General features: G+C 33.4%; 1 protein-coding gene across 1 annotated transcript in view; it reads left to right on the forward strand.

The window, feature by feature from the left end:
- Positions 1 to 21,128, forward strand: part of mago (mago, exon junction complex subunit) — a 32,068-nt gene that overhangs the window by 1,682 nt on the left and 9,258 nt on the right. Inside the window, exon 3 of the mRNA XM_035353444.2 lies at positions 8,005 to 8,115. Coding sequence (XP_035209335.1) covers positions 8,005 to 8,115 — 111 coding nt within the window. The remainder of the gene's footprint in view (positions 1 to 8,004; positions 8,116 to 21,128) is intronic.

A 21,128-nucleotide genomic window follows, 5' to 3' on the forward strand; every position in this document is an offset into this window, starting at 1 on the left:
ATGCATTCTCATTAGAATTGATGAATTTAACCCTTGACTTTACCTTTTCTATATTTTCGGCTTCGGGTAAGCGCTGTGATTGCATCCTAATTGACTTAATTATCGAAAATAGCCTTAGACATAAAACTGTACTATCTGATAAAAATCCTATGTAATTATATGCCAGTATTGAAAGAAACAATCAATCTGATAAGAAAAAGCTGCGACTTGTTTCGAAAATGAGGCGTAAAAGGTTACCAGTGAGAATATTCCGTTTGGCATCGGTTGTACCATTATTGGCGACTTTATCACTTGCGTCGGCATAACGGAAAAGTACCCATGTTTCTTTTCTTTTTACTTACTGAACACTTTTTCCAACAATCTATTAACCGAATTACACTTATGCTAGAAATTTTATGTAACAAAACTGCTTAATCATGACAAATATTAACTGCAGAATTGGGAAAAAGTGCACAATCGCAAACTCCTTGCGCGTTTTTCAGAATAGCACATACACATAAACCATTTACACGTCAACTTATTTTTACTTTAAACAAAACCCAGAATTGCACAAAAATGGCATTGCACACACTCTTAACTTTATCCATCTACACTGCTATTTTCTCATAAATTACAAAAATTTGCACAAAAATGCAAAAAAATTTTGTGAATCTTTAAACTCGGTAAAAAGCATGTATATGAAATTACCTGATCGCGAAAAAGTATATACCCTTTCCAAGGATGAACATTTCCACGTATAAAATAAATAAAATATCCAAAAACTTTTACCTCTAAATTATCTATTATAAACGTCACCAACGAATTCATACCGCAAACATTACAAATGGTTATAAATACTTGGTGTCAAATATTTAAATTATTTCCATGCACGTTTACTTTAACTGAAACATATACCAAATTCCTACAAACATAAAATTCACAAAATAACTATCATTTAATTAAAATATCACTAAACCATGTACACGTCGACTTATTTTTACTTAAAAAAAATCCCAGAATTGCACAAAAATGGCATTGCGCACACTCTTCACTATATCCATGTACACTGCTTTTTCTCATAAATTAGAAAAATTTCATGAAAATGCATGAAAATTTTGTGAATCTTTAAATCCGGTAAAAAGAACATATATGAAATTACCTGATCGCGAAAAAGTATTTACCCTTTCCAAAGATGAACATTTCCACGTATAAAATAAATAAAATATCCAAAAACTTTTACCTCTAAATTATCTATTATATTATAAACGTCACCAACGAATTCATACCTCAAACATTACAAATGGTTACAAATACTTAGTGTCAAATATTTAAATTATTTCCATGCACGTTTACGTCCACTGAAACGTATACCAAATTCCTACAAACATATAATTCACAAAATAACTATCATTTAAGTAAAATATTATTAAATTCAAAAACACTACTTAAAATATAAATAAGCACAAACATTAAATTAATAAAAATTAGCTTACAATCCTAATTACTTTAAACTAAAACATTGCTAATAACAGTTTTCCAATAATACCATATTACTTTATTTACTCCTTACATTTAGAACAATGCATAAAAATAACATCCTCAAATAGTTAAAAGTACTAACTTACCTAATCTTCTTCAGAATCTTGATTACGTGGCCGATAAACTTTTCTTATTTCGTCCGCTAAATAAAAAGCAAGCCTATGTGTGCCTGTTTCAGAATCTTTAAAATCATACTTATAGTTCACAGCAAGGTACCAGGTAAAATAAATAACTTAATAAAACATCTTTACTTCTATCTTGCACAACCTTAAAAAAACACTTATTACTCCCCTTTCAATCCCACTAAATACCCATTTCGAATTCACTTTAGTTAGGGCCATAGGATCCAAAAATTAACCAACAGTGTTTCACACAACACAGAATAAAGCTAAATACAAAATTTCCATATTTTTTCCAGATTTCCCCCCTTTTCCGATTAAAGAACTGTAATTCGTCCATTAATGTCACATGACATACCTCATGATCTCTCATTTCCCTCACACAAAATAATGCGTAATCGGAACTGAGTACTTCTCACATTATTACCAAAGTCCTAGGTAGTAACCTTTATCGCCTCCAAAATGTCGCCAAACTTCGAGTTACCATATTCCAAAGATCAGCCGAAACTAATAATTCATTTCATTGGGTTGTATAATTTTTTTTTATTACATTTCATTCATGTTTGATGATGAAAGATCCTCCCCCCCCCGCATATATATGTGTTTTTATACATATATATGTATGTAAAACCTTTTAGTTTACAAAGAATTATTGTGTATTTAATACAATACCATCTGAATATTTAGTAGCCCATTTCATACATCTTCATACATTATTCTTCTGGAAAAGGAAGTAATTGTAATTAGTGTAACAATTAATATGATGATTAACTCTTTTATTTTTAATGCAATCTTTTTATGACCCATAATATAAATAATTGTCAGCTTGGGGAGGGAACTATCAAGTTATATAATTCTGTTTTCCAGATGGTTGGCTCATATGGTGCATTTAGAATTTTTCTTTTTTTAATTACAATTGAATATATTGTAAGTTGTAAATGTAATTCCCATTTATTTTCTAGACTCGGTAGTGCAACAAATAACAATCTTCATGATTTAGAATCGAAAGCATAGCTGTCAGCTGTCTTGGTTTTACTGGAAGACTGTCAGCTTTGTATCAGGTCCCCCAGCAGATCACCAAATCTCCCAGTTTTTAACTATTAGCTTTTACTAATGAAGTGTTTCTCAACAATGAATAAAATTTATTCAATTAATGAAGAAGGAATCTTAAATTATACAAACATGATTCTTCCACTCCTAATGATCTTCGGCATAATTTTTCTTACTATATTTTGTTTTATCTGAATTGTCTTTAATCTACTGTAGACAATTGTAGAACTTTATATGAAAATTCAACCACTATTTAACTGCTTTTTATATCTATACTTAATTTTGCTTTATATCACTATATGGTACACTATTAAGTTTCTCCACGCAATAATATTAATTATAGACTTTCATAAGTTCAAGTGTAACAAAAGCAAAAAAATTAAAATGTTCCCTACTCTGGATTTTCTCAGTTTAACAGTGCAAGAAAATTACAAGATGAAATTAGGTGAAAAATGTAAGAATTTAGAATATCTAATTAAATATTAATATATTTTACATCAGTTGAATAACCAAAATCATGCATTGTAAAATGAATTTAAGCCTTTTTCTTTTTTTTTAATTATGCCCTTGTGCAACTCGAAAACAGAAGCTCCCAGTTTTTAATATTTCAAGGTTGGTGGGCTATGTTAAAAGAATTAAAAATATGATTTATTTTTTATTAAGGTATCCTTTTCCCCTGAACAGTAATAGTTTTTTACTGCATTTCATTGGTTTATTTAATTTTAGTCAGCAGTTTGTTGTTTTAGAATTTGTCACCAAGTATCTTGCTGAAACTTGGCTACAGTTAAAAAAAGTAAAGATAAATGAAAATGCATCAGAAGTACTATTTACTTCTCGGAGTTTATTTCAAATTCTGTAGTTTGAAATTAAGAACATAGGCTTGTTTGCATTTTAATTTTGTTTTTTAAAATAAATAATAATATATAAATGTTTAATTTCTCCTTTCATAATGCAATTTTTAGAGGATTTTATTTTGGTAAGCAACCAGATCTTGCTAAAAAGTCATCCAGATATTAGTTTGTTTACTGCATAATCATAATGTTTGGGTCCAAACCAAATCTTCTTTAATTTCCATGTAATGTGTAATTGTAATTAACATTTCAGTTACTGATGCTGGTTATCAATCATATTCAAATTTGTATTATGAACAAAATATTGATTCACCTGAATGAAAGTAGGTTTATTTTTTGTTCCAAACTAGGCTAAATTCTTATTTTTTTTATCCATCAAATCAGTTACCATTTATCAGTCAAGAAAACAAAGACCAGATACTTGGATCTGTAGAGAGTAAAATGAATGTTTTCGAAATTTATTTTCAGCTCCTGTTTTAATCTTATCACTTGGCACCCAAGCAGGGTTTGCAGATTTTAATGACTTCCGTACCAGTTCCCTGAAAGGTCTTTAGCATATTGCTTGAAGGGGTAGGATATTGTAAATGAAGTATAGTTATTCACTATTCTAGAAATGGGAGTATGGGTTTTTAGATTTTTGTGTTATAAGCAGTTTTATTTCTCCTGCATTTCTCAAAATATAGTTCCTGAACTCAAGCAATAATTTCTCCTTAAGTCCCAAGGAGATGCTGTAAAGTATAATATTTGTTTCTCAAAAAAAAAAAAGTCATGACAAAAATGCTTTTGAGTATATCAGGTGGAAAACTTAAAATATTTTATGTATTGGAATATTGGAAGAAATATGGAATATCCAAAGTAGCATTTGCCAAAACACACAGTATGACAAGAATATCTTTGGATAACATTCTCATATCCAAAGAAAAGGTACTTACGGGAAATCCCGTCAACCATTTTTGCCTTATAAAGAAAAGTCTTCTCCAAACACGCTGGGTTTGATGTAACCGTGATTACACTTGAATAATTATTATTCTTAAGTAAAGACTCCTTTTTTCACCCTCTATTTTGCATTTTTGAAAAAAAAAAAAAAAAAATTATTAAAATTTGGGACCTGCCTTCTACAGAAGAGCATGCTTTTAAATAGCGAAAAAAAGTATTTCGCAAGACTTATATTTTCTTGCAAAAATTAAAACCTAGCATAAATAATTGCTTTTACAGTATATCTCCTTATTAAAAAATAATGGAAAATTTTAAGGAAAAATTATATATAATTAAATGATAATATAATAAATTTTGAAGGGAAAATAAGAATAGAGGGTTTTCTTCTTGTATCGCTTTGGCACGATTGGTACCATCTCTTGTGGTCAATATGATTTTCCGTAAGTACCAAAGAAAAACTGAAACATTGTTTACTGGGAACAAATGAAAGAGGAAACATTTGGGTATTCTGTTATCACGACTGGATTAGAAAATGTATGTCAATTTGCCTGTATACAGTCAAAAGTCGTTAATTCGGACACCCATAATCCGGAATGATCTATAATTCGGACCTCAAAGCTACAAACTTTCTGCGCTTGCGTCGTGTCGACGTAAGACCTTTACTGCTGCGAATATGCGTGTGCACGTGCGCAAAATACGTTTACGAATGTGCGTTTAATGTATAACGGACGGTATAAGCTAAGCTAAAATTACCTAATTATCTATTTTAGTTAATGTTGCAGATTGCGTTGTTCCTTAATCTTCGAATTGGATCCAGCTTATTATTTTTTGCAGACTGTTAGAGCAATTTTATGAAAGTAAGCTTGAACTTTCGATTATGCCAAATAGAATTTCTGATATATATTTACTAACATGTAAAGGATCTACAAAGCGAAAGTATGTTTCGAAGTCCATTAAACAAAAAGTGAAATTGCTGCAAAAAATGGATAAAGGCATATCCTTTGTTTATCTAAACTTTAACGTTTGTTTATCTTTAACGCCGCAGCGCGCAATGAATTGGAAGTTGATCTGTCAGCACTATCCTTATCTTCAGGGCAGATGTTTTTATTTTATTTGGCTTATAATTCCTTACTAAATGTAGTATTTCATCTCGATGTACTCCGTCTTTGATATGATTTAAATCAAATTCCTCGTCATTATAATCCGCTTCCGATAGCGAAGAAAGTGATAGAGGTTATTGAAAACGAAAAAATTTCGATTGACTAATTAGTCAGTAGACACAGCAATTATAGGACTTGAACAGTGTAACTTTGTAACTGAACAAGAAATTATGTCTGTTTATAGAATTAAAGAGAATGTATTATCACATAAAAAACGAAGCAACTTAAACAACTTACATTGAAAGAAATGTTTAATAAAGTAAACAAATAAATATTAAACTTTTTTTTTTTTTTTTTTTTTTGTAAATTTTGATACCCTTTAGATCATAATTGTTCTTTATTTCATAAATTACGGTTTCATATTTTTAATTTTATAATTTCTGCATGCTATCTTACCAGATTTAAACTGATGATCTATATTCCGGAATCACTGAAGTCCCGACGAGTCCGGATTAACGACTTTTGACTGTATATGGATATATGTTTTCATATATGCATGTATATATGTCTATACACACACATTTACGTGCATTCATGCATACACACATTTCTGAATCTAGTCTTCGATAACAGAAGAGTACCACAATTTGTTAAAAATTTTCAGCTGTAGTTGGCAGAATCACAGCTGAAAATGTGTCCATACGAGGTATTTTAAAAAGACGCTTGAAAGACAAAAGAATTTAAAAACCAAGAAGAATCAAGGATACTTGAATAAAAGACATAGGCTTTCTTCTAAGTAGGTTTGTAGAGAACTAGTATCAGTAGATAATGCTACCATAGAAGAATAGGGAAATGGTATTCTGAAAAATATTTTACTATTATTTATTGTTATCAAACTTCCAATGTATTAAATTATAAATGAAGTTATTCTTTTGCCTTTCACTAGAAGATACATTATCTTTCTCTTCTGGAAAATGTCACACAGGCAGAAAAGTTGAGATCAGATAACTGTACCATCTGATATAAATGTATCTGGTACTGACATACAAGTCTCTTGTCTTAACAAATATTTCATATAAGGGTGCCATAAAAATATGAGAAGTCTCTGTGTGAAGTGGAGAAGTAAATAAAGTATAAATGACTGCCGCACTTTGACTAGAAGCAATCAAAGAGTTAGATGAGGGATTTCAAAATGAGATGTGAAAAATCATTGTTATTATAGATAACTATATTGCTTATTCTGAAATCAAGGTATTAAAAGCAGTCAAGCCTCTAAATATCATGAGCTGTCAGCATTTGGACTAAGAAATTATCCTGAATTTCAGGTGTCATTTGCAAAAGCTCATGATAAAGATTAGATCGAACCACTGCTGAAAACTGATTTTTGCTCTAAAGTAGTGTAGCAAGGGTGGACATCTGTCTTTAGTCACAGAATCCAGGGAGTATGAAATTGGTGTTTCGAAATTTTAGAACAAAATGTTCTCCATTTTTAGCAGACAAGAGAAGATGTAAAATCTTCAGTTGTCCTTATGCACTTAAGCACTTGAAAACTCTATCTACAGCTGCATTTTTAAGAGTTGGAACAGTGTCTCAGTAAGTGGCTGAGTATGAAAAGCCATATAAGTTGATAGTAATTATTTTACCTCAACATCAGTAATGTTATGTGTACTTTAGGCAAAGCTTTTTGTGTTAATGTTGATGATGGAAAGTGACTGTGAAGAGATTTCTAAAAAAAAAAAAAAAAAAAAAAAAAAGGGGGTCAGGAGAAAAGGGAATTTTTGGTATCGAATTGAAGATAGAATTAACAGTAGCTATACCAAAAATTATTTTTAAATCCCATAATTATTATTATTTTTTTTTTAATATATATATATATGTGTGTGTGTGTGTGTGTCATACTTGCACCGAAAAAGGACTATTCTTGCATCTCTGAATAATAAATCATCTTTTCCTGTTCCCAAGGCTTCTTAATAAGATTTTATCTTACAAGGATGCTACATGAGCACTTTCATTGATTAAAGATGTAAGCAATATAATTAAATTTAAAAAATATGTGTTTTAAACTAGCAAAATAAACTATGCATTGAAAATACAGTTATAATATTCACAATAAAGTGCTATCAAGTTTAGGAAATTGGATGCATATTTTTAATCCAGATGCATCCAATTACACTTATTTGATAACATAGTTTTTTTAAATAGTACATTTATTTATTTAATTTTAGCTAGTATGTAAGTTTTATTAAATGTGATTTAAATTTAGATTCTTTAGTATGTTTATAAGAATAGAAATTTATAACAGCTATATAGTGAATATTTCTGTGGCTGTTTTTTTCCTAAAATATAAGTCACAGTTTTTTTTCATGTAGTCAATTATTGTGAAAACTAGCATTATAAAATAAATTTCATGTCTATTTTTCAAATTGCTAGGCATATGTGCATAAATGTGTCATGGAAGAACTGAAGCGTATTATAGAAGATTCTGAAATTATGAAAGAAGATGACAATTTATGGCCACAACCAGACCGTGTTGGAAGACAGGTATGTTCCTGTTAAAATTTTTCTATCTTTCATTTTCTTCAAATTTTTAAGTTAATTTAATGCAGGTTTAGCTTACAAGAGCTAATTGCCTAAACTCCATCACAATTTTCAGTAAGATGCACATGAGAGAGTGACATCCAAAAGCCTCATACTTATTTTCTTGTAGCCAATCTTTCAAGAGAAATTTCTAGTTTTACTGATTTTAAATGTATTCGTATTGCAAAGGCAGTACAATCACAAATATTCATACTTTAGCCAGCATTCCTATTCAAATACTGTAACAAGTAAATCAATCCTCTGTCAGCCAATATGCCATCAAAAATGCTGGTTGTAAAACAGTTCCTTATTTTAGAGGAATTCAGTAAAATAATATTTTACAAAAATAAAGGATCCTCGTTTTATACAGGAGATAACTTTCATATTTATTGCTTTTGAAATTAGGGTTCAATATATCTCTTTGCAAACATTGTAAGAAAGCAGATAAAAGATCGTTCATTATTTTATATCAGTGGTTTTCAACCTTTTTTTCCCATGCTCCTCTTTAACGATTACCAGACAATTATCCCCCTTCCTTTCAATAACTCAAAAAACAGATATACATTTATTTAAATTTATATTATTGTTTGTTTTTATGAATTAAACAAGAAGTATAAATCAGGCATCAGCAACCTATGACGCGCATACCATATTTGGTATCTACAACACTGTACAAAGTTATCAGATAAAGTTAAATCTCCTGTCTCTCTTCTTTGTGGCATTCTAACTCGCATATTTTCTCTCCTTTCGTTTGGTTCGTCATGCAGATACACAAGTATTGAGTATGATTTTAGTCGAAAGTAAAACTTAGTTTGATACACATCGTGTATCCTATAGATTACTTTTAACTGTATGACATGTTCTTAGTCTTATTGTGAAAATTTGTATTTTATTTGTGTTAATATTGTGACATTCCATACCTGCATAATTAATCAAATGGCTGCTAAAAAAAGAAAGTTTGATGTTCACAGTTTTCAAGACTGTTGGATGAATAAATATGGATTTGTACAATAAAAGGATTGTGCTGTAGGTGTGTTATGCTGCGAAAGCATCGTATGTTGCATGTCAAGTATGCAGAGACGTTTTCAAACTAAACATCGGCTCATATTTCAGAATTGTGATGAGAAATGTGAAATTATAAAAAAAGCAGTTACTAGGTATAAGAAACAAGTTACATTTTTTGGTCAAACAATTGGAACCAAACTGATTGGTGACTAAATGTAGTTTTTTATTGCTCATTGAGTAGCTGCCAAAGGCAAATCTTTCACAGATGTCGAATATGTAAAGAACACATTTTTAGAATGTGTTGAAATATTGTTAAGCAATTTATGAAATCTGCAAGCAATATTATCCCGAATTTAAGAAATCCCGGCTTCTGTGTGAACTATTGAAAGATGAATAACTCTAATGGCAGAACAGAATTCTGGATTTCATGAAATTGTTGCATCATTGACACCAGTTGGAGCTTTTTCTGTATAGTATGCCAAGGTATCTTGTGGTACATTTTGCCAGAAAAGACCAGTTTCATCAACTTTGTAAATTTGTCGAGATAACTTTTCAGTATTAGTGAGTTCAATAAATTCATCTGCAAATAGTTCAGCAGCTTCAGTATCAGCTATCATGAGATTGCGATGAAGGACACATTGTTTTGCTAAATTTTGTCTTACTTCTATCATGCACAGAGACAAATAAGCCTGAATTGTATTATTTATTTATTTATTGCACATGCTTAAAGCTTATCTTAGTCCTGAATAAAAAAATTCCCACATATACTTAAGGCTTATTGAGGGCCATGCTAGATATCTTACCGCCTGATGCAATCTCTGCAGGTCCTAAATTCTAAACATTTTGTCATGCTTTAATTTTGTTGCTCGGTGCTTCTGTAAATTCCAAAAATTCTGTCTTCCCTAAATTAGCTTTTTAAGAAGAGTGACATCATCTCAAGAAGCTTGATGTAACAGGTCTGTGAACCTGGTCAAGATCAAGAGTAGGACATGACCTGCAATGTATATAGTGTCCACTATAGTAAATTTAATTAATTAACCCTAATAACGAACACAGTTACAAAGTTAAACTAACGTTTCTATCTTGATGGATTTTGTTTTGTTAATAAGTGTATGTGTTTAATAAAGGACAGCAGTCCACACAAGCAGTAATAGGTATCCAAACTGCCTAGATTACTGGCGCAATGGCCAGAATGATTTCAAATCTGGTAGTGCCTTCTCCTCGATTGGCGGAACTGGTCAGTGTCAGAAAACACGTCCCTAAATTCCACCACCCGATGCGGCCATATGAGCTTTGGCACCGGTTCTGGATTTATGTGAATTACAAATCAGTTATTCTTAATTCAAATAGCACTAATTGTAATCATTTGGCCTATAAATATCATTAACAAAATCTGTTTTTAGCATATGGAAAGAAATTTTTGTTAAATTTTTCGTCATCAACATCTTTTAGGGCATTAAACTTAAATCTGTAAACACCACCAACCGTAAAGTCAAAATAAAAGTTTACCATATTATTTGCTATTCTGTTACTAATATTTTTTTTAAAAAAATTGTTTGGGCATCGCTGCATGAGTCATTACAAAAGTTGTCATGTGCTTATAAACATGCGGTGATGAAAGCCAAATGTAATAAATAATGATTCGCCAGGTTGGCATCAGGGATATAAATTATTAGTTTGGGGTAAAATCAATGATGTTTCTTTGTAGAATGTTTTGCTAGATGTATGTCAAGCAAATACGCAGCTACAGAGCCAAATTGTTGATCACACAAATTTATGCTAGCATATTTTTGTTTCTGAAATAATAACGTATTTTATTTAGTTAAGTGAAATTAAGAATCAGAACTCTCCGCATGTTTTATTTTTTGGGGGGGGGGAGAATCCCATACGTAAGTCGAACGCCAAAAAAAGTTTTTCATGGCTTTGAGGTCCGGATTTTAGATGATTCCAGATAATTGGACTTCCGGACTTTGTACCAGGGCTGTGGAGTCGGTAGGGAAAATGTCCGACTCCGATTCCCTCATATATAAGTAAACATATAACACATGGGTTGTAACTTATTTTTTAATATAAAAGAAGTAATAAATGTGACAGAAAAAGATTGATGGCATAGCAAATTATTTACACTCATGTCCATAAATTAAGGATAATTCGGAGTCACGCGGAAATCGAACTGTAAAATAAATATATCACCTGTAAAATCACTACACACATCTTCAAGAATCATATGCAAGGAAATAACCAGATGACACCGATGGTATGTCACACCGATGAGAGTGATATATAAGGAATACAGGCAAAGAAGTAAAATTGTTCGCAGGCGCTTTATAAGCATTTCAGTGCAATAACTGAATAGTTATGACACAAAGGTCTCATTTGGATGATTTTTTACGTGGTAGAATTATCGGCCGTCTGGAATGTGGGTGTACCCAACTGGAAGTATCAGACGAACTTGGAATTTCCCAGAGTGTCATCTCCAGGCTTTGGTAACGACTCAAAGATTATGGTAATGCGAGTAGATGTTACAGCACAGTCGCCCCAGAGTTACAACGCTGAATGAGGACCTGTATTTGGCAGTTACTGCCAAATGAAACAGGCGGAGCACAGCCTCAGACTTGTCTCATCAGCTCTCTTCAGCTACTGGTACGACAATTTCAAGGCAGACTGTGTACAGACGCTTTGGGCAGATTGGTCTATATGCTCATAGACCTGTCAGATGCATTCCACTTACTGCAACTCACTGTCGCCTGCGGTTAGCCTGGAGTAGAGAGCATGCATTGTGGACACCACAACAGTGGGCTTGTGTGATGTTTTCCGACGAGTCCAGGTTTAGCTTGCAGTCTGATTCTCGCCGGACTTTCATATGGAGAGCTCAAGATACTCGTTACAACCAAGAAAACATCATTGAATGACACCGTTACAGTGGTGCAGGAGTACTCGTTTGGGGTGGAATTATTCTGGGTTCCAGAACTGACCTGCATGTTCAAATTGGAACTTTGACAAGCCAAATATATCGGGATGTCATTCTCGAACAAAATGTACGTTTGTTTCGGGGCACCATGGGCGCACAATTTGTATTTATGGATGACAACGCCCGTCCTCACCGTGCAAACATCGTAAGCGAATGCCTTCAATAGGAGGATATTACCCGTATGGACCAGCCAGCTTTCTCACCGGACTTGAATCCATTAGAGTACGTGTGGGACATGCTTGGCCGACGAGTTGCAGCCCGTCAGCCTCCTCCTACATGTCTACCGGAACTTCGGAGAGCATTGCTTTTTGTGTAATATCCCCCAAGATCAGATCGATAATTTGATACTCAGCATGCCTAGGTGTTGTACGGACTGTATTGCATAGTCTGGGAGACATACACTATATTAACAATCATACCAACCATGTAATATTGTTTTTTTTTTTTTTTTTTTTTTTTTTTTTTTTTTTTTTTTTTTTTTGTAAATTTTTTTTTTAATTTGCTCTAGGTAGAAAAAATCGCTAATTTTTTTAATAATATCAAACATATAGCATCTTTTTTTGTTCTTTACCTTTTGTTTAATAAATAAGCTTTACAAATAAGTCAAATTTGTTTTTCTTCTAACCCTTCCTTTGCCTGATTTTGCATTATCCTTAATTTATGGACATGAGTGTATATTAATTAGCATTTACTATGAAATGGAAAAATTGGCATTAGTAATTTTTAAGAAATGGTATAGCTTCGGCAAGAGCTTCTTTGATAAAGGACCATAGATCCAATTTGATTAACTTCAGAGCTAAGAAGTCTTTCCACACTGACTGTAGGATGAAGAGCTGTTACTGTTATAGCTACTTCTTTTAACATTTCAGGCTAGGTTTTTTGAAATTCTAAAAGAGTTGTCTTGCTAGAGCAATCATATATCTCTATTTCTTTAAATGCCATGTAGAAATTGTTTTTGTATTTTTTCATTTTTATATGTAAAAGTTCTTTATTTTCATTCACTTTGCCTTAGCTTTTTCAATATTGTTCAAATATTTCTCAAAATCTAATTCATCAGTGGAAGAGGATGATAGAGACTTAACTGCAATGTCTGCAGTTTGACTATCCTGATTTGAATTCTCCAGTTGTTTTGAGAATAATTTCATTTTTAATTAAAGTTAATAGATGGCTTTCTTTGTCTTTTTAATTTGTTCGTCATTCAATAAAATTCGGTGTTTTGGATCTGCATATATTGAACGTAGCAAGATGTCATTGTCTAGCAAACTAGTTTCTCTTTTCTTCATTGCAGAACTGATTCCTTCTGCAATAAACCCTCCATTTCAGAAAGAACAAACATCATATTCTTCCATTCTTTACTCCTGTTAATTCTTCAGATTGTAGCTTTTTTGTGGCTATATTCATTGTAGGAAGATGCGTTTCCAGTTCTGCAAGATAATTCCACAGTATTTCTGTTAATGAAACATTAGGGTTATCTACGTGTTCTAAAAAAGTTACAAATTCTAAAAACCTCTTTATCATCAAATATGTACTTCCCCAACATGTTCCTTGATCAATAGTTGCTCCTTTTCCTGCTCGCTTCCTAAGAATGGCATCAATTTTGGAAGTTCTTGCTGCTTACTAAATTTTAACTAAATGAAGCAGTTTAATCAATAATGGCAACTATCACATCCTAACCTCCTCCCTTATATTTATTTATCAATATGTCAATAAAATAGAAAATAACTATTTATGTATAGTCCATAAACAAAAATAATAACTGAATTTGTCATTAAATCTTTTTTTTTTTTAATTCACTTTAATTTCATTTCAAATTCAAACTGTCCAACATAAACTGAAGTTGAAGTCAATGTGTTTTTAGCAACTTATTTTACCCAAAAATCTGAACTCCAATTCCGACTCCACAGCCCTCCCTGCTTTTACTGTATATGGATCTCTCCTTATACAGTAATGTCTGTTGCCTTTGCCAAGGTGTAGTCTCTTGAATAAGTTTGTGTTATGTATGGAACACATTAAAGTTTTTCTTAATGTGAAGGAACATTTTCCCGAATTGAACGATAAAGCATAGTTATACAAATTCAGAGTTGCCAACTCTCCCGATTTTCGACCGCTTTCCTGCCAACCCGATTTACAATATATTTCTCCCGACTTTTTCTTATTCTTAAAATTTCTCACGATTTTTATGAAACTTATGAACCAAAAAAAAAAAAAAAAAGTGACTTTGGACGTCTGAAAGCAACTGAATTTTAGGTTATGTCTAAAACAAAACCTTGCGAATCAGATAACTTCTGCTTTGTGAGTGAGAGCATATACGTATTCAGAAACTCGTTCTCCAGTTCTCCAATGAGCATCGAGCTCCACTGTGTGTCATCTGGCGTATATTAGCCAATGAGGACAAAGCAAGCTGTTATTTGGATGTTCTTTAGTTATTTCATTCATTTTGTCCTTAGTTGTGCGAGTACACGTGCCTTCGGGAAATAGTTTTAGAAATTATCCTCTTTTGTTATTTCTACGAGAAAGGTGAAATACTCGTGTACGTTTCAAAAATCGTACACAGTTGACTTTCTTTCCATTATTTCCTCAAGGAAATGTAATAAATTTGCGATGTGTACCGTCTGTCATTGCGATTTTTCGATTAATTGTTTCTTTTTTTAATCCACAGTCTTCAGAAATTGAGTGCAGTTTACTTTCTGTCCCCACTTTAGAAGGACATTTGACAGGCTTTAATAAAGCACAGCTAATTATTAAAACTTTAAAAGAAAATGCAGTCCCTCTGGATAATTCCTTAGCACTTGGTGCCGATAATGCACCAGTATCGGTAGGCTTGGAAGACTGGTGTTGCAAGCATCTTATGAAATGAAAATTCAGATTTGCAGATTATGAGGTGCACCTGTCACCTCTTAAATTTAGCAGCTTCTTTACCAATAAATGTGGATGAACACATTGTTGATATTTATTATTATCTTGAAAGAAGTTCTAAAAGGAAAGAAAAATTGAAACAGTTCCAACAGCTGCATAACAGCAGTTTAGAATTAGAAAACTTGGATGAAGTTATAAAATCAGCTAGGATTGACACCCAGTGGAGTTTAATTGGAAAACTGAAAGATGCTAATGGAATTTTGAAATATTGTTAGGGATTTGGTATTTAAATAGCTTATGTTAGTTGAATTGTAAATTAAACGGTTTTATTTCCTGCTCAGTGCAGCGCGTGATGAATATTAAAAGAGAGCTAAGCCGGAAAATTGAAAATACAAGAGCGCGTGCATGTAACATTTAATAAATATCTCTTTTTGATTTCGAGAAAGTACTAGAAAATTCTCGTGCACGATTTTAAAATCTTATAAAGGAGGAAAACCTCTCAGTTCGAAGTAGTTACGTAGTTTGTTGTTGTTTAGAAAACTGCTCTTGTTGACTGTAGCGAATTCGCGGAATAGCTTTCTCTAGCTGTTTTGAATTAAGTTCTTTTGAACGTTTCAGTAGTTAGAAGATAACTACTGTGAGATATTATAAAACTGAAAGAATATCTGAGGGAATTTAAGCATCTTGTGATAATAATAAATTTTTTTTGTTCATTTTTCATCAGACTTGTGCATTCATTTCGTAACGAACCCGTACACACGCAACAATTTTTGGTGTCGGATGTGGGATTTGAATGCCAATCACTAGAGCGATGGAGGAACAATTGAGACAGCTCATTACTGCTTTTGCTGCAGTCCAAGAAAAGATGGAAACTGGCCAAGCATCATTTAAAGAGGAAATGAAAGATTCCGTTAAAGAGATAATATCTGATCATGAAAAGATGGAACCTAGACAGGAAAAGATGGAAGAATCCGTTAGAAGAGAGATGAAATCTGTTAAAGAGGAAATGAAGAAAGAAATTACTTGCATAATAGAAAACAAGTTCGAGGCTATGGAAGGAAGAATAAATACAGTAGAAGACAAATTTGGAGAAATTCAAGAAAGAGTTTCTTCGGTAGAGGAACAAATTGAACAAAGAGTTTCTGTTGTCCAACAACAAATTGAGGAAAGGATTTCTGCTGCTGCTGCCAAAGAAGTTGACACTTTAAAGAAGAGCATAGCTACAGAAGGAAGCAATTCTGATTTTTAAATTCTTACCGATGCTTGCTCGTCCATCTCTGAAGCTATCCACATATGATGGGAATACATCCTGGCAAGTGCATAAGACCCAATTTTCTATCGTTGCAGATGAGAATGGATGGGATTCCCGAACTAAGGCCTGTGAGAGCAGACGCTTTCAAAAAATCAGAGACTAGAATTTGAAGCTCTATCCGGCGCTTTGGGGGAAAGTGTTTGAAAGACTACAGCAGGCTTCAACTAAAATCCCGTCAACGGAAGCCCACCGAAGCACTTCAGGACCTCGCCACGGATGTTAAAAGGCTGTCACATCACGCCTTTTCGAAGGGCCCGACAGAAACCAGGGAAATCCTGTCCCTGCAGTACTTCATCGACAGTGTCCAGTATCCTGAAATACAGAAAGCTCTTCGAATGGCAGATGTGAAGGACATAAAAAGCGCTCTGTTGTACGCTATGAAGTTCGAGGCAGCCCAGCATGCAACTAGTATAGATTGCTACCCAGTCAGAGCTGTGCGAGTCCACGAGCCAGTGGATCAACTGATGGCTCGTTTAGATGATTTATCCAGACAATTTGACGCTTTGATACGAGTAGGAGCGAGAACAAAGTGAATCTAAGGTGTTGGAGATGTGGTAGTGAAGGTCACTTAAGACGGAATTGCAGAACACTCCAGGGTACGGAATATAAAACAAATAATTTTACCAGACACATTAGTGGCTTGAGACGGGACAGAAGTGAAAAGAAACCAGTTCTAAAGTGCTGGAACTGTGGTTTTGAAGGCCACGTGCGAAAGAACTGCAGAACTCTCCAGAGCACGGAAAATAAGACAGACGAGTTGAACAGACAATTAAATGCTATCGGACGAAAAAGGAGTGACAAGAAACTAAAGTGCTGGAACAGTGGAGCTGAAGGCCACGTATGAAAGAATTGCAGAACACCGCAGGGTACGAAAATTGAGACTATTTCCCAGCAACAACACAGGAAACAAATTAGTGACCATATCGAGGAACTGAGGTTGCAAGAGAATGAAAAACGCCCTTTTAGAGCGCTCAAGATTTCAGCAGTGAGTAACAACAGCAATGGACTATCCATCAATGGGCATATCGACGAAGTTCCTTGCAATATGATCATTGACACAGGAGCTAATGTTACCATCATTCGGAAAGATTTAGCTCAACAATTTAAAGATAAACTGATTTGGATGCCATCTTGTGTTACCCTCCAGACTGTGTCTGGCGAAGAAATCTCCATAGCTGGGAAGTTAAACGTGAGCATCATGTTTGGAAGTTCTGTCTACCATCACACTGCTTATGTGGCGGATATCACAGATCCATGCATACTCGGACTGGACCTTTTAAGGAAATATAATTTTTCCTTAGACTTCAAAAACAACAAACTGCTGTCAACATCTGAGGACATGACTATCCATCGTCAGAAGGGATCCTCACCTAGAAACGCCTAGGCCTTGTCTGAAAGACCCAGCTCAGAACGCTGCTGAAATCATACTAGGGTCGGAGAGAAACACCAGACTACCGGCTATTCTTCATCCGAGATGCTCTTCAGTCGAGACCTTCATCAGCCTCGTGACCGCCTGTTTGGTCACCCTACGGATGCACCTTCATTGCCTGAGGAAAACATCCAAGATGTCTAGGCCCGGTTTGAGGTGATGCACCGTTCTGCACGAAAGCGTCAACGGAGAAGGTGAAGACCACATACGACACGAGAGCTACTGGACATAAATTCAAGGAAGGAGACAAGCTGTGGTTTTGGAACCCGATTCAATGAAAAGGACTCAGTCCTAAATTACAGTCGCTTTCGGATGGTCCATATACAGTGCTGAACAGACTGAATGACGTCATGGTTCGGATCCGTAAGTCTTCGAACTCTAAACCTAAAGTCATTCATTACAACAGGTTAGCTCATTACTATGGCCATAGTATGTAATGTAAATAATTGTAGATTGTCTAAGACCATGGTCCTTTTTGTTTCTGAATGTGTATTTAGTATTTGATTTGTATTTGATAGCATTTGATTTGTTTTATTTATTGCATTTATTGTTCATGTTGTTTAGTATTGTAATGCTTATTATTGCATTTATGCCACACTTGTAAGTTTGGCATCCTGTCCAGGAATTGTACTGCCCGGGACGTGCAGTCCTTGGGAAGGGGGCAGTGTTACGGATTTGGTATTTAAATAGCTTATGTTAGTTGAATTGTAAATTAAATGCTTTTATTTCCCGCACAGTGCAGCGCGTGACGAATATTAAAAGAAAGCTAAGCTGGAAAATTGAAAATACAAGAGCGCGTGCATGTAACATTTAATAAATATCTCTTTTTGATTTCGAGAAAGTACTAGAAAATTCTCTCGCGCGATTTTAAAATCTTATAAAAGGAGGAAAACCTCTCAGTTTGAAGTAGTTACTTAGTTTGTTGTTGTTTAGAAAACTGCTCTTGTTGACTGTAGCAAATTCGCGGATTAGCTTTCTCTAGCTGTTTTGAATTAAGTGCTTTTGAATGTTTGAGTATAGTTAGAAGATAACTACTGTGAGATATTGTAAAACTGAAAGAATATCTGAAGGAATTTAAGCATTTTGTGATAATAATATTTTTTTTTTTTTTTTTTTTTTTGTTCATTTTTCATTGGACTTCTGCATTCATTTTGTAACGAACCCGTATGCACGCAACAATATAGTGAAATGTCTAGAATTATGTTGGCCATCATGAGAGTTCCCCTTGACAGTTCGTCTTGCAGTAGTAATGCAGAGTGTGAGAGGATTTTCAATGTTGTTGCGAAAACAAGGACTAAATTTAGATCTAATACAGTCAAAAGTCTTTAGTCGGGACTTCGGCGATTCTGGATTATCGATTTTTCCGGATTATAGATCATCAGTTTAAATCTGGTAAGATCTCATGCAGAAATTATAAAATTTAAAATATGAAACCGTAATTTATAAAATAATGAGCAATTATGATCTAAAGGGTATCAAAATTTACAAAAAAAAGAAGCTTAATATTTATTTGTTTACTTTATTAAACATTTCTTTCAACGCGCGCATGCGTAAAGCATACATTACGCATAGTCGAAATTAGAAAATTGCAACCAGAAAACTATTTGATTTGTATTCGTGATATTTATAATGACGAGGAATTTGATTTAAATCATATCAAAGACAGAGTAGATCGAGATGAAATACAACATTTAGTAAGGAATTATAAGCCGACTAAAATAAAAACATCTGTCCTGAAGATAACAATAGTGCTGAGAGATCAACTTACAGTTCATTGCTAGCCGCGATGTCCCCCCCCTTGCGCGCAGAGCAGTGTGAAATTGATAAACAGATTTCGAAACGGTTAGATAAACAAAGGATATGCCTTTATCCATTTTTTGCAGCAATTCCACTTTTTGTTTGATGGACATCGAAACATACTTTCGTTTTGTAGATCCTTTGGGAGCTCCAGCATCGGAAATTCTATTTGACATAATCGAAAGTTCAAGCTTACTTTTATAAAATTGCTCTTACATTCTGCAAAAAATAATAAGCCGGATCCAATTCGAAGATTAAGGAACAACGCAATCATCAACATTAACTGAAATAGATAATTAGATAATTTTAGCTTATACCGTCCGTTATTAAAACTCGCACATGAAAACGTATTCTACGCTTGCGCAGACGCATATGCAAGTCGTAAAGGTCTTGCGCGCATGCGCAGAAAGATTTTAGCTTTGAGGTCCGGATTATGGGTGTCCGAATTAACGACTTTTGACTGTGGTGACACATTAGAAAAACTTTTATTAGTGAAAGCAGGCCTATGTGGCAATTGCTATGAACAAAATTATGAAGTTTCTTTCTTTAAGAAAGCAAAATCTGCCACTGATAATAACATTTGTATGGAGACTGAATAAAGTTTTTTTTTTTTTTTTTTTTTTTTTTTTTTAAATGTGTAAGGTAGTTTTGTGTTTCTTGCGTTTAAGAATTAGTTACTCTTTAAAGTTAATTCATTATTAAAAACTATATTTTTATCGTTTAAAAAGTCTTTTTAACATTGTGAAAAATCTGATTTCTTAAAAAAATCTCCTGATTTTTGGGTCTCATAGGTTGGCAAGTATGCAAATTGATGTTTCTAACTGATATAGCTAAACATCTCAAGGAACTAAATGTAGCATTGCAAGGAAAGAGCCAAACGGTGTTTTTTATTATTATTTATTGGAGGAAAAGGCTTTGCTACAAAATTAGGTTAGTCTATACTTTAAGGTACCCCGTGGATTATTGCCAAGTTGTTTTATTTATGGTAACTTGAGTAGTTGAATGTTATGAAAACCCTATTATGATGTGATTGGTTGCATGATAGCAGTGAATTTTAATGATGGGAAAATATCTGTAAGGGCTTATTTATGTGTTGGATGTTGGATAGGAAGTACGTTACACCGTAAAATGCCTGCTGGTGGTATGATTAACCTGAAGTTTCTGTACATTTTAAAACTAATGCAAAAGGAAACATTGATTGACTGGTGTGTAAATGAAGATTTAAATGGCTTTGTTCACCTCTCGGTAAATTATGCAGTGAGATTTAAGGTTTTGGAAACCAGAGCTCATACCAACACTATGGAAGGTATGTGGGATGTAATAAAAAGAATTTTCTAAAGAAATTCCATCAACAGTCCAGTAGTATGGAGAATATTTTTCATTTTTACTTTTGTGAATTTATGTGGCGACGGCAGTATACAGATTCTAGTTTAGATAATTTAAAGGAAAATGGGTCGTTTTGGTGATGGTGACAATTTTCAAAATTGTGCCAAGACCGCGTACTGTTTACACCTTTTTGTTCTTTTTAACAAATGCCTTATTTGTCATTTTGCATTAAAATGAAAAAAATAGTAATCAGTCATCTAGGCTAACCATTAATATTTGTC

The sequence above is a fragment of the Stegodyphus dumicola genome, chromosome 2 (assembly GCF_044657685.1).
Source record: "Stegodyphus dumicola isolate Sdum_Otavi_A_Nest chromosome 2, ASM4465768v1".
In the NCBI taxonomy this organism is placed as follows: domain Eukaryota; kingdom Metazoa; phylum Arthropoda; class Arachnida; order Araneae; family Eresidae; genus Stegodyphus; species Stegodyphus dumicola.